At 47.3% G+C, this 13,472-nt stretch overlaps 1 protein-coding gene across 11 annotated transcripts in view; it reads right to left on the bottom strand.

The window, feature by feature from the left end:
* PTPRM (protein tyrosine phosphatase receptor type M) overlaps nt 1-13,220 on the bottom strand; it is a 480,584-nt gene extending 467,364 nt beyond the window's left edge. For 8 of the 11 annotated variants that reach the window (XM_035316797.1, XM_035316798.1, XM_035316800.1 and 5 more), the window contains exon 1: nt 12,746-13,219. In XM_035316797.1, the coding sequence (XP_035172688.1) occupies nt 12,746-12,818 (73 nt within the window). In that variant the 5' untranslated portion in view covers nt 12,819-13,219. Of the gene's footprint in view, nt 1-12,745 lie in introns of all 11 variants that reach the window. The other 3 variants (XM_035316804.1, XM_035316806.1, XM_035316805.1) reach the window with 2 other exon arrangements.
* Nucleotides 13,221-13,472: the final 252 nt, after the last annotated feature.

Genomic DNA, 13,472 nt, shown 5'->3' with positions numbered 1-13,472 from the left:
AAGACCACAAACTGCCACGGGTACAACATTCCTGCATCAAAGGCACAACAGTTCCCAGCCATCCTTCCCATTCCCAGATAAACATAAAAATGTATTGCAAGAGGTGTCAAAAATCCATCACGTCCCCCTTTGTTTATTTATTACTGATCCACCGCTGGAGGCAATCCGTCTCCAGCTGGGCTGCATTAGCACACTCACTCCAGTGCAAACGCAGAGTGGAGAGCACGAACCCTCTGAGAACAGCCTCAGCTGACCCGGCTGAACTCGCAGAGGAACAGCTGAGGGGGGCTCCTGAAATCCGGCAGCACAGCTGAGCAGCAGGGGAAGTGTTCTCCAGCTCTAGGTGGGTTATGAACATCTCCAGAAATAACTTTAATAAGCCGCTCAAATTAGATTACTAAGAGTTCTTCTTGGTGAACTCTTACACAAGTATACCTCTACCAAACTCCATCCCGATGGATAACGGCAGCCATTCCAAAGCTTCTCCAGGATTTCAGCAATTCCCGTACAGCTGAACCTCCACGAGCTCCGAGGAACTCCTTTATATTCCAGCCCGGGCCTCAGCTCAACTAAATGCAGCATGTTGCTGCCTTCGGGTAACTGAGACCCCACTTGAGGGCCTATTCTCAAAGCCACCCTGCTTTTCAAACTTACGATCCTGTCACCAACACAGACGGCAGCAAAAGAGTTCAGGGCTGTGCAGCTCTGAAGACGCCAGGCAGGCTTCCTCCCCTCTTCAAAGGGAGGAGAATGAACCCAAGCAGGATACAGCTTCCCAAAGCTCTGTGATCTAATTCTACACAAAAGGCTTAATAAGGTTTAGACTCATAATACAATTAGTAATTTAGTTCACAAATTAGACTATCTATTAACACTCCAGCAGAGACAGCAGCCGTATGAGGATTAAGAAGGAACCTCACGCTCTCAGTACGGGGTGAGACCTTGGCTGCTCCAACCGGGCACTTCAGCCTCTGCGCGGGACAACACGCGGGGCACTGCAGGCAGCATCCTGCTGGCACACCCAACTTTCATCAGCAGGAACCAAGCCGATCATCCGCACATCGTCTGTACCGACTGAGAACTCTTGAGCTCATCCAAAAGCCCAGTTTAGGCAGGTAGAAATACAAGCTTGCAGAATTGTCTCGCAAGACAGCATAGAATACATGGCATATGCCTTTACTGTGTATGTATTTACATGCGTTTTAACCACACAGAAAAATTATTACCAAAATTAACCCATCAACATGGAGAACACGCACACACATCACTACCTTGGCTTAAATACAGCATTTCATTCCAGGACTCGAATAAAGAGACAACAACTCTTCTTAAAGGTTTGCATACGATGTTTATTCTGTGTTTAAGAAAGGAAGCAGGTTTATGTAATGCAAGATTCTGCATCTTCCCCTTCACCTAATCAGTACTAAAAAGATTCAGCCAAGAGCTGATACCTCTAGCATACTACCTGATGGCACACTGTCCATGAAGAAAAGGATGCCAGATGAGTTTTTCAGAAGGCTGTGCATGTAGCTCCATTTCTACAAAATGCTGGTATCGGGGTATTCATGCTGACTTCTGCAACACCTGATTACCTGCAATTATTATGCCATCAGAAGCTTTTGGTAATTTATTATGCATGCTCCAACCCAACCATATTCATCTTTAATTTTTGAACTTGTATTTATATAAATAGCGCCAGTATTAATAGTGCCAAGCTACTTCTTTTTAGCTTGAAGAACAAAAAGGGAAAAAAAAAAAAAAAAAACTCAAGCAGTTTATTTGGCACTCTAGTAAAAACCATTAACACCCAAATAATATTATGAATAACGTCCATCTGGTCTGAAATCTAAATCTGGCCACGGTCTCGCATTCTCCGCTAGCAGTGCCTGCTGTCGCTATGAACTGTTCACCGTGACTGCTCTCCGTGCAAAGCAAAGCAAAACTTAAACCCCACTCGCTTACACCACTTAGTCATAACCACACGTTCTGCTGGCATGTGTCATAATACATGCACGGGACCATTTTGATCTAATTTGCCTCAGAAGAAAAAAAAAAAAAATAATGATAATAATAAGCCTTCTTGGTATGCATAATGATCAGGCAGCCAGGAAGTCTGTTCCCAAGCTTTTGTGGCAGCCCCCAGAGGCTACGTGCCCTTATCAGATGTGCACGTTGATCCCCAAAGTGTCCGGGCATCGTCCTCCAGCCTTGGGGTCACGGCTGCCCTGGGAAGAGGCAGCAGAGGAGGACACAGGGGATCTCCTGATGGTGGAGAATGGGGATGGGGGCAGGCCTAAGCATGGAAAAGGAGGTGGAGAGAACACAGAAGGGGGCAGCTCAGCAATATACTCTTAAAGGTGGCCTGGCGGTTAACAGCTTTGTTAAATATGTATGTTATTTGCTGGGAAATGGAGGGTGTTAAAGTGCAATTTTAGACAGAACTGCGAGCAGGTAAGAGCCCTCCCTCTTGCTCTGCACAAAATTCTAGAGTACACAGCTCTAGCAGATTACTGTAATTGGGCAATTCTTTCTTTTATTGCTAGACCACTGTGTAGAGTCAAAGCACTGAAATCATGTGAATGGGGCTACTGGTGAATATCACGTTATTTGTTCAACGGCTGTTGCTAGCATATAGACCTGACTTGTCTGCAGCTCCCCTTCAAAAAGTCTGGAAATACACGTCTTCTGACAGACGAGCCAGAACTCATTTCTAACGGCTGTAAATCTAGCACAGCACTCTGCGGGCTGTGAAGACTTCCAGAGCCAGTTCTGGAAATGTGAGATTCCTCACTTACAGTAGGTGAGTGGCTCCCGAAGCTCCTTTGATCCACCCACCACGAGGAAACAAGTCTGCCAGACGCTACTTCTCCGAGGCAGATTTACTGTGGACCAATTCAGGAAGCTGCGAAGCTCTATTCATTCTTGAAATTGAGATCTTCACAAGTATGGACAGTTTTCATTGCAGAGTCTGCAAGTTTGGGCTGTGCATCAGAAACCGACTGAAGGTTTGCAACTACCACAACAGGACCAACAGGGAAGCAATAATTGTCCTAACACAAGCTCCCATGCTGCAGTCTAAACCCAGCACCTGGTGGCTCCTGCCTGCCACCAGGGCAAGCAGGCTGCTGCTTACAGTTTCCATGACCCGCCGAGTCATAACAGGCACCTTCCAAACTGAGGACGTACATTTCTAACGACTGTATGTTTCTCTGCAAGAAATCAGCAAAGGAATTTCAAGAGCAGCAAATGCATGCAGCTCACGTAGCCTAATTCTCCTCAAAATGTCCGAGACGACACAACCAGACACAGCCCAGACAGTCCTTACATGCAGGAACTACGGCTTCAACCCTCCACCCACCTCGATCCTGTCTGCACTGGAGACCCCACGGCTGCGAGGGGACCGACGGTGGGGCAGGTGGCTGAGGCTGGCGGGCACGCTCCTGATGGGCAGACCTGCTGCTTCATTGCCATGCAGTCACACGTCTGTCTGGCTGCAGCTGAAACTGCAACGCAAGTAGCTAAGGAATATTTACAGAATCACAGAATCATAAAGGTTGGAAAAGACCTCCAGGATCACCTGGTCCAACCATCCCCCTACCACCAATGTCACCACTAAACCATGTCCCTAAGCACCGCATCCAGCCTTTCCTTGAACACCCCCAGGGACAGTGACTCCACCACCTCCCTGGGCAACCCATTCCAATGCCTGACTGCTCTTTCTGAGAGGAAATGTCTCCTCATTTCCAACCTGAACCTCCCCTGGTGCAACTTGTGGCCATTCCCTCTAGTCCTGTCACTAGTTATCTGAGAGGCCAACCCCCAGCTCCCCACACCTTCCTTTCATTTCACTGCATGCATAATCTACACACCAGGCTCAGCCTGAGGAACATTTTGAGTCTTTTAACATTCACACCTTTCTCACAGCTGTGCGGGGTGTCTCTGTGGGTAACACTGAACTCTCCAACAGTCAAGATGCAAAGAAGCACCAGACAAAGTGCCTTTCTGTTCAGCGTTTGGAAAAGATCCGGCTCAGGAGTTCCTGTAAGACTTCACAAAACCCTAATCCACTTCTGTTGCTGCCCGGTTGCTGTGGAAGGCAGTTTTTAATTTGTGAGGAGTGTATTTCAACTTGTCTTGGGCTTCAGGGCCCTATGCAATTTCACTGCGTATTTGTTCTAAAGGGCACGTGCGTTCCTCAAACACTGAAAGTAAATACTGAAACCCCTGTAGTTTCCAAATGCCCAAATGAAAATGCCAGGCTAATTCACATAAATCCCTTACTAGCCTAGACTGATGTAGGCAATTCTAACAACAACTCTTCAAGTAAAAATAAATAAAACACACCTCATGAACTTTACGTGTGGTCTCAATCCACGTGCTTTGCTGTCACTATAAACAGAGCATAGTAACGTTGGGCAACCTACCGGCTTCCAGTTCCCACTGCCAACCTTCTGAGGTTTTTGAATAAATATTAACTTTAATTGTGTTTTGGTTTTGCCGGTTCCCCACGACACCTAGCCCGAGAAGGTTGCTTTCATGTCCGGAAAGGCGCTCGCAGCAGAGGAAGGTGCTTGGAGAAGTGCTTGCGGAGGCTTCCTCCTGAGCTAGGACCGAATCGAGATGACATCCCTCAGACACGGGGAAGAGGGCATCAGCTGCATGGTGCCTCCAAATTATCACTGGGACAACAATTTATCTTACATAGCTGAGAAATGACTTCGGTAATAGCTGTCTCTGCAGAAGTTAAAAAGAAAAACAGCTGAAGTGATGTGTTATGTAAAGTGCTTATATTAAAGTGTTGTATGCAGTGCTTTGTAAGATAATCTTCATCTACTCTGCAGAATTCAGAAAATGGAACATTAGAGGAAAAAAAGGCTAGAGCAGTCCTCAGCCATTAGCATAAAAACTACCCCAGTGAGCACTACACTTCCTGCAAATGTCCACAACTGTCTTCATCTCCTAAATATGTGACAGTATTTAAGTACACTGTTGAGTTTCTGGGCAAGACTGAAGTTATAGGTGGCAGCCGATGGCTGCTGTAAATGTTCTCTAAATACATTTAGGGGTTCTTAACTGTCAGTTAAAAAATAAAAATAAATAATTCAACCATGGTCAAAACTAAACCCACCAAAAAAGAACAGAAAAGACAGCCTACGGCAATGCTCACCCATGCCACAGCCAAACGCCAGAGCATGCACTTAAATCCAGGTCTCCCACACCTACGCAGGAGCTCTGATCACCAAGCAACAGGAATTACAATATACAGCTGTCTTTCGCATGCTGTGCTCCGGCAGCACGCTTCGTGTTCCACTATGTCATCCCAACGTGGAGCCAGAAAAAACTTCCAGGCTCACAAAGTCCCGCAGAGCGGGGAAAGCATTTCCTGGTTAAGATCACCCGGCACGTCTTAAAGCAGGGAAGGAAAAAGAGATCTTACATTATCAAAATACAAATAGCTTCCAAAAAATTGCGATCGGAGAGACGCTGATACTGAATTACACCCTGTGATAGAAATATCATAGTAATTACAAGAAATGATGTGTAGTCCTGTGCAGCTGGCAAGCAGGGTTGCACCTGGAAACAAATGCATTTCCTCACTCATTCAAGTTCCTACCAAGTGCGTGAGCACACGCTGAAGTTGTTAGGAAACACCAGGCTTCTTCTTGTAATTTTACTTACCAGAAGTAGAAGGATGTAAGAGGGAACAGATAATAATGAAATCTGTCTGTTCAAACAAAACAAATTCACCAATCCCGTAAGAACGAGAATAAGCATAGCAAACAGCTACAGCAAGAACAGTTCTGTCTGATTTGGGGCCTAACGCAGCTCACAGAGATGGAAAATGACTTTCGTGTTTGTTTGCAGCCGTTAGCAGAAGTGAATGTTAAGCCCAGGAAAAGCCATGAACATGAAAATACCACAGGTGAGACTCTACGCAGGTAGAGGACAACGTGAATCCCTTTGGGAGATCTCAGCCTCTGCCTGGGGTGTGATCTCCAGTTTGGAAAAAACAGACTGCTACCAGATCTGCTTTCTCTACGTGCTCTCAGAAACTGCACAGAGTTGCTCACTGGAGCTGTGAGGTGTGCGTGCCTCGACCACATCAGTGATCACAGACTGCAGGACTAGCCATGGCAGAATTACAGAGCATCAGCTCCCAGGACAGGGGATTAGTTAACATCGAGTGGAGAGGGGGAAGAAGAAAAATTTTCCACTATTTCATGTAATCAGCCTACCATTATGCATTACAGAATTACAACAAAGGGCCACAGACAAAAGTATTTTTGACAGTCACACAATAACAAAAGAGCTGAATAGAATAAGGAGTCAAACAATACTGGATTTTAGAATTGGGGATAAGGTGGTGATAGGGTTCAAGATGTCAAGCTCCCCTTCCCAAATCCCTACTGTAACCAAAACCTGCTGCTCTGGAAATCAGGGCAGATTACACGCATGTAGGGGAAGAAGGGGGAAAAAAAGAAAAAAAAAAAAAGAAGAACCACCTTGCTCATACAAGAAATGTGAGAAATGTTGGTTTCACACCATTCCCCAGGAAAAAAAAATAAAGTTTCATTAACATCATTACACTTAATCATATGTGCAAAGATAACCAAATATTGCTGTGTAAAGCTGTCAGGAGACATGTTCAAGCCTTGAATAAATTAACGAGACAAGCGTGTTCAAAACAAAGATGACAAAAATAAGAAAATGTGAGTAAACATAAATCCATTTATGTTTTCCAGATGCCATTTGACTGCCTTTACGAGTTCAGCTTTTTCCTAGGGTACTTTCCCTTCCAATAAGATTCATTTCTTACACTTTTTCACACAGTGTTGTGCGTTCCTTCCCACCCTTCTCCCCAAACACCGTAATGCTCACCTGCTTTCAGAGCTCCTTCCTGCTAATGATCCCCTGCTTTTGTCTGAACAAATGCAGTGATTACTTTCTTTGCTACCATTGCTCCTCATGTGGCAAAGGGGCACGCAGAGTGAAATGGCTGAGCAACTTCTTCCCTATTCCCTGCAGCTTCTGGACATGAGCATGTGTTACAGGCATAAATACACCTTCATTTTTACCATTATTACTCTCAGAAATCTGGGCATAAAAATGTCTTTTCTTCATTTTTAAAGCATGAGTGAGGGCTTACTCTCTGTAACTCCTCGCAGTATTAAAGGCAGTGGCATGCCCTCTAATTGCCACAACACAAGGCTCTTCCAAAAAGCAGTACAGAATTCCCCTGACAGCAACACCCTTTCCAAAAATAAGTCCTTTGCGTGGAGCAGAGGTGTCCCCACAATGCATTAAGAAGGTGTATACTCACACAACACCGAGCCTTTTCTTTAAGACATACCTAGAGATCAATCAAGATGGTTAAGATGCAGCCTTATCACACCTCTGTAGCTATTACCCCTTGCATTTAAGCCACTAGGAAAGCACTAGCAATTCCTTTGTAATTTCATGCATTTTATTGTAGTATTCAGCAGAAGGCTGAATGAGTGCTGCAGTAACACTGATACTGAAATCAGCCTTTTTATACATAATGAAAAGTTCACTTGTGTTATAAGCAAACTGGTGCAAACAAGCCACCAGTGGCTTCACATTCTCTAGGTCACGAAAATTCATCAAATATTTTCACACCTCCCAAGTTCCAAACATCCTGACGTTCAAGTAAAAGCCCAGCTTCCAGCCCTTCCTCTTTTTCCACTTCGAAAAGTGGATTTAGAGATGCAGCTACACCTAGTGATCAGCGGCAGAGCACAGCAGGCAAACCCACGAAGGCACAAGTGTTCGTGCACTACAAAAGCAGAAAGAAGTGAACAGAGGGGGCGAGGAAAGTGACAGAGTAAAATTTATTACTAAACTTCCTTTTTTTTTTTTTTTTAAAGCTTATTTCTGTATGGTCCAAATTGGTTTTGTTTTCCTGAAATGCTTTTTGATACATTGAGAGCATTGCATATTAAATTAGAAATACACATTTGGAAATTATCAGAAAACTCGGATGAAAGAAAGAGGACTCTCAATTTTTCCTACAGAAATTGAGTGGAATTAAGGTAATTCAGGTGCACTCGCTCACTAATAAACAATTTATTCCTGGGAAAACTTTTGAAACCACTTATTTACACACTTGGGAGCGGAAAGGCTCATAAAAGCAAGTAATTTTCTGTGGAAACACCTTTAAAACTTAATGATGTAGCTACCCTAAGTAAGTGTTTGACAATGGTACTAATAAGCTTTAAACACAAGAGGCAGCCCTCTGAAGTGATCTTTCCTTCAGGATGAAAGTTCCAGGTGCGAAGTAGAGGATCAGTTCCCAGGTCCTGACCCCACCACACCACCAGACTTTGTCCCATCAATCCTACTGTGCTCACCCCACCGGTCAGTGAGATGGAGACCAGAAGCTTCCTCTCTCTGTCCTAGCCTGTGTTGTGATGTGTTTGAGGAATCTGTCTCTCTAGCTGTCAATCTAGCACCTTTTGCGAGCACTAAACAGATTAATTTCCGTAAATGACATACTGCTCTATTGTTTCAGGACACTCTAATCTATTTTCCTCACCAATTCTGATGACCACTAAATTGAGAGACCAAAGAAACACCACAGGAATTTTTGCGGTGTTATTACATCCTTGTAACCTTCTGAAAGGCTTATTTTTAATTTCTGGTGTAGTTTCATTACTAACTTTTGACACCAGAACAGCTCAACAATATAAAAAGCAAACCCCACCACACGGCTTCTTTTCTGTCAAACCCTGATGCTTCCAAAACCCAGACTCCCATTTAATCTGATGCATTCTTGAGTTATGTCCTAGTTTACAGGGAAATGCAAACTTTATTTCATGTTCCTAACTGCCAGAAGTGCTTAAAAATACAGACCTATTCAAAGCTGATCCTTCAATTTTCTTCCACTAACTTGCTGCACTGTTTTAAAACCAAGTACTCCTGGGTGTAAACCCGAATAGAGTCATTCACCTGCGGAAATCAGAGCTGCAGTAGGAGCAGCAAAAGCCTCGCACAGCGAGGCGTTTGGTTTGGGCATCTTCTCCCGCAGCTGGCTGCTCAGCAAGGCCACGTCCAGGCTGTGAACTTCAGCTGAACAGTCGTGCTGATGAGCTGACAACTGCTGCAGGCGCTGGTACCGCTGTGCTTCCACCAGCACACCTCGCTTCCCTCGTGAGTGCAGGGATACGAGCTCGCAGGTGGAATGAGCAGTGCAGGAAAAAGCTGAACTTGGTAAAATAAGATACAAAACAAACCTACGGCTCTTCACTGGAAAAATGATCAGAATAGCTATCAAAGGCTTCCAAATACAGACCCTGAATACTCTGACAAACCTCTTTAAGATGAGTAAATTACACCAGAAAGTTTTTACTTTCTCCACATTTCTCCAGTTGCCAGAAGCTTCACCTCAGCTGGGACTGGACCTATGAAGACGTGACCCATCTTCTTTCTTTTCATCCTCTCTCTTTGCTGTCACCAAACATCAGCATCATCACAGTAAGTTCCAACTTTAGCACGTCACATTTCTCCCTTGTATTTGTTTTCGGAAAGTGTGATTCTTGCCTTCAGAGTGCCTACACCCAAAACCAAAACAGGGGAAGATGAGGCACAGCATCTATTTAAAATGCAAGGTTTAAATTTTAAGTCCATGAAATAGCTTGAGGACTACTATTCTCCATGAAAAACCTTTGCTAGTCCCTAAGAAAAATAGTTTGCAGGTTTTGTACAGCACTTTCCCTCCCGTTCTCCTCCTCCTAACCACCACTAGTCCTGGCACAAAATTACTCCTCCACGCGCTTGCAGGCCAGCCCTTCGCAGAAGAAGTGAAACTTTTACAAACCGCACCACAAGAAGAATGTGTTAATACACAGCCTTATTGCTTTCTATAGCAAAAGCGAACAGAGCGCTCTAATAATAGGCCTCTCTAGGTCAGACTCAGGTTATAAGCAAGAAGCACCAATTTCAGGATTCAGGCTGTGTGCAAATTTAAATCAATCTGAGCACAACGCCTTTATAAAAACACAGCTTCTGCATTCTATTACACATCGCCGTGCCTTCAATTTCAGTTACCTGTGCTGGTATTTGACAGAACTCATTACATCCAGACCTCTCATTTTATAGAAGACCTAATATTTAGGCTTGCAGTGTCCCTTCTAACTTTCCACATCTCCGTGTTTGACCTAGATCCCTCGCAGGAGCGCATCGCCTCCCCTTGCCTGCATGAGCTCCCGGGGAGATGGCAGAAGGCATACGGCAGCCTCAGGTGGCGTTTCAGAGGATGGTACCACCACAGCTCAGGCACTTGGTAACGTTAGCCTTCAGTCTTCACTTAATAACATTTATGCTAACATCATTAAATTAAAAAAAAATAATAATAACTTAGGTCTGCTAGAGTTCCTCAGGAACAAATAATGTGCTCTCGCAGAAAGGCCCCAGATACTTTTAAAAACTTTCCAAAATAAGAAGCACTGTCCATATAAGACAATGCTTTCAGCAACATCTCTTGAATTCAAATTCTTGAAATCATTTGCTTCTTGAAGCAATGAGTCCAGAATTTTGAATTCTTTAGTTAAGGAGTCAGAGAAAATCTCATTGTTATTAACTGTTAAGCTGCTTTCAAAAGATTATTTGAAAGCTCCCAGGCCTTAAAAAGCCAAGATCTGATCTTTCAGCGTGATTATTCTCTAAATAAGAAACTCACATAAAACAATAGCTGAAGGTAATGTTAGAACTAATCTCTGTCAAATAAATCAATCATTTTCAGAAAGGGTAAAAATAAAAATGGAACTAGAAATGCCAAAGATGACTTAACTCACCCACTGCTATTCTTTGCTTCAAATATGTGTGGAGTTGGTTTTCTTTCTTTCCTTTTCTTTTTTTCGATTCCTTTTTTAAACTTTTGGCAGGCTATTCATACAACCCCCACCAGCAACAAGGGACGGCTAGTACAAAAACTAACTGCCCAGCTCAAGGACAGATTTTTGTGTAATTTAATTTCTATGACACTGATGCATCACACTTAACAAAAGCAACAGCAATTTTTTCCCCTAGGCAAAAAATGACTCCCAGGCATGCACTTCAAATGGTAAAGTACAAAAATGGAAATTTCATCAATTCTGGTCTGAGTACCAAGAATCGATGTTAAAAAAAAATGCACACACCTCTTCACGGATAAGCTTTCCATTCAGTATTTAACATCCATGCACATATATATGCACGCACAGGGAGAGAGCAGGCCAGCTGCTGCATCCCGTGGCATCCTCCGCAACCCTGTTTCAGCCTGGAGATCGTGGTGCGTCTCCCTCAGAGCTCTGGAGGTGCTGGAATCGCCTTGTGCAATAACTGGATGCACAGGTCGGTAAAATCCACCTCAGGGCATCACTGAATTGTGTTTTCTACGGCCGTGTGTGGCAATGGAAATGAACACAACATGAATGGCACTTAAATGCTGACTCCAGCGTAGCATCAGCATATCACACATGCAAGTCACTTACATATCCAGAAGAAGAGCTGCCCTAGCTCAACTTTGAACAAGAAGTACAAGAGTTTGTGCAGGTCAGCAGTGAGTTACGGATTTGTCTTCATAAAGGAAGAGCTCTCGCTGAAGCCTGGACACTAGGCTTCCAATATTAATGAGTTATAGGGCTAATATACATGAGCTCAGTTCCATAATTCACTACAGAGCACAGCTTCGTCCTGCCACGACTATTTGGAAAAGATTTCATCATTCGTATATATCATCTCGGTGCAAAACATCCCTCCGCTCAGGAGCCCTCTGTCTCACCCGCAGTAAAAAACGCTGAAGAGAATTTAAAGGAAGTGCAGCTGCATACACAGAAGGTCCCCGGGACCTGACAAAAACCCAGATTTTTCTAGTTTTAAACAAGTTTAAAAGCAGACCACGAGCTCCCACCCATGAAACTTGCTTTCGCCACGGAGCTGCAGGGAAGCAACGCGTGCGTACAAAATATCCAGCAGCCTGCGCACCCAGCGAAGGCACAAGTCTCGCTCCCCACCGAAGCACACTTCGCATGAGCTGAGGACCAGATGTCTTCAATTTCTTTACCGTACTTTGCAGCAACTTCGTGCTGGAAACAACCCACGACAACCCCCCCACCCCCACCCCCCCGCCTGAAGCGAGCTCGGCGCTTCGCTGCGAAGGGGATTTCACAATCGGGATTCCCGTCTAAAATTACGGGTTTCTTCGGCACGGAAATAGGACGGCGGAGCAGCGGGGGGCTGCGGAAACCCACCCGAGGACCCGAGGGAAGAGGGGATCGCCGCTCCGCCGGCTGCGAGCCCCGACACCCCCGCACACGGGGGGTCCCCCAGAGCCGGTCCCCCCGCCGTGCCGCGGCCGCCCGACGCCGGGGGCTGCCCGTGGGGGGCTCCCCTCGCCCCTCAGCCTCCCCGGCAGGGGTTAGAGGGAAACTTCTGGGAAGGGGGCGGCGGGGAAGATCCGCAGCCCGAGCGGGGCACGGCCCGGCCCGACCCCGCCGGCCGCTCGCCCTTCCCCTCGGCGCCCTTCCCGTCAGGGCGCACGCCAGCGGCATCCCGCCCGCCGCCTCCTCCTCCTCGTCCCTCGCCTCCTCGTCTCTCTCCGCCGCCTTCAGACACTTTTTTTCCCCCCGTTTACAAAGCGGCTGCGAAGTGTCAGCCCCGCCGGGGGGTCGGAAGGAGAGAGGAATCCAAGGCAAAGTGCATCCCCGTCCCCGTCCCCCCCCCGACCACCGCGGCGGCGGCCCCTTACCTGTGAACGTCTGCGCTCCCGCTGCCAGCAAAAGTCCGGCCAAAGTAACCAGGCAAGTTCCAACTTTCCCCATATTTCCACCCCTTCCTGCCGCGGATCCAGCAAAGTGCCAAAGTGTTTGCCAAAGTAGGAGGCTCCCCCCTCGCCCCCCTCCAGCCGCTGGGGCAGGCGGGGAGGGGGCGGCCGGGACTCCCCCTCCGGGCTCCCCGGAGCCGCTCTGTCCGCTCCTCGTCCCCCTTGGCTTTTCGGGGCGCCGGGAGAGGGGCGCCGGGAGCCGGCGGTGCCTTCCTCCGGCCGCTGCCCTCGCCGCGGGGGCCGCGTCCTCGCCGGTGCCCGGAGCCAGGAGCCCGGGGCGGGTGTGTTGGGGGGGCGGTATGGGGGGGGCACCCGTAATGCCGGCGTCTCCCCGCCCGGCGCCGCCGCCGGTCCCGGTTGAGCTCGGCTCCCTGACTGACTCGCGGTCCCCCCCGGCAGGCGGGCGGGCTGAAGGGAGCGGGGAAAGTCACGCCCAGCCGGCGGCGGCGCCGCTCGGCCCCGCTAGAGGGCGAGGCGGCGCGGGCTGGGCGCCGCGGGCGGCTTCGGGGTCGCGGCCGGCGGGGGGCGAAGCGTGAGGGGCGCCCGCCCCGCAGCCCCTGTCCCGGGGACGGCGACGGGGACGGGGACAGGGATGGGGACAGGGACAGCGGCCCCGCTCTCCCGTTGCCCCGTGCTCTGGCGCAGCGCCGAG

Source organism: Oxyura jamaicensis, chromosome 2 (genome assembly GCF_011077185.1).
Source record: "Oxyura jamaicensis isolate SHBP4307 breed ruddy duck chromosome 2, BPBGC_Ojam_1.0, whole genome shotgun sequence".
NCBI classification, from domain to species: Eukaryota; Metazoa; Chordata; class Aves; order Anseriformes; family Anatidae; genus Oxyura; species Oxyura jamaicensis.
Note: the sequence above shows the minus strand (reverse complement) of the source record. Positions and strands in the feature narration are given on the sequence as shown.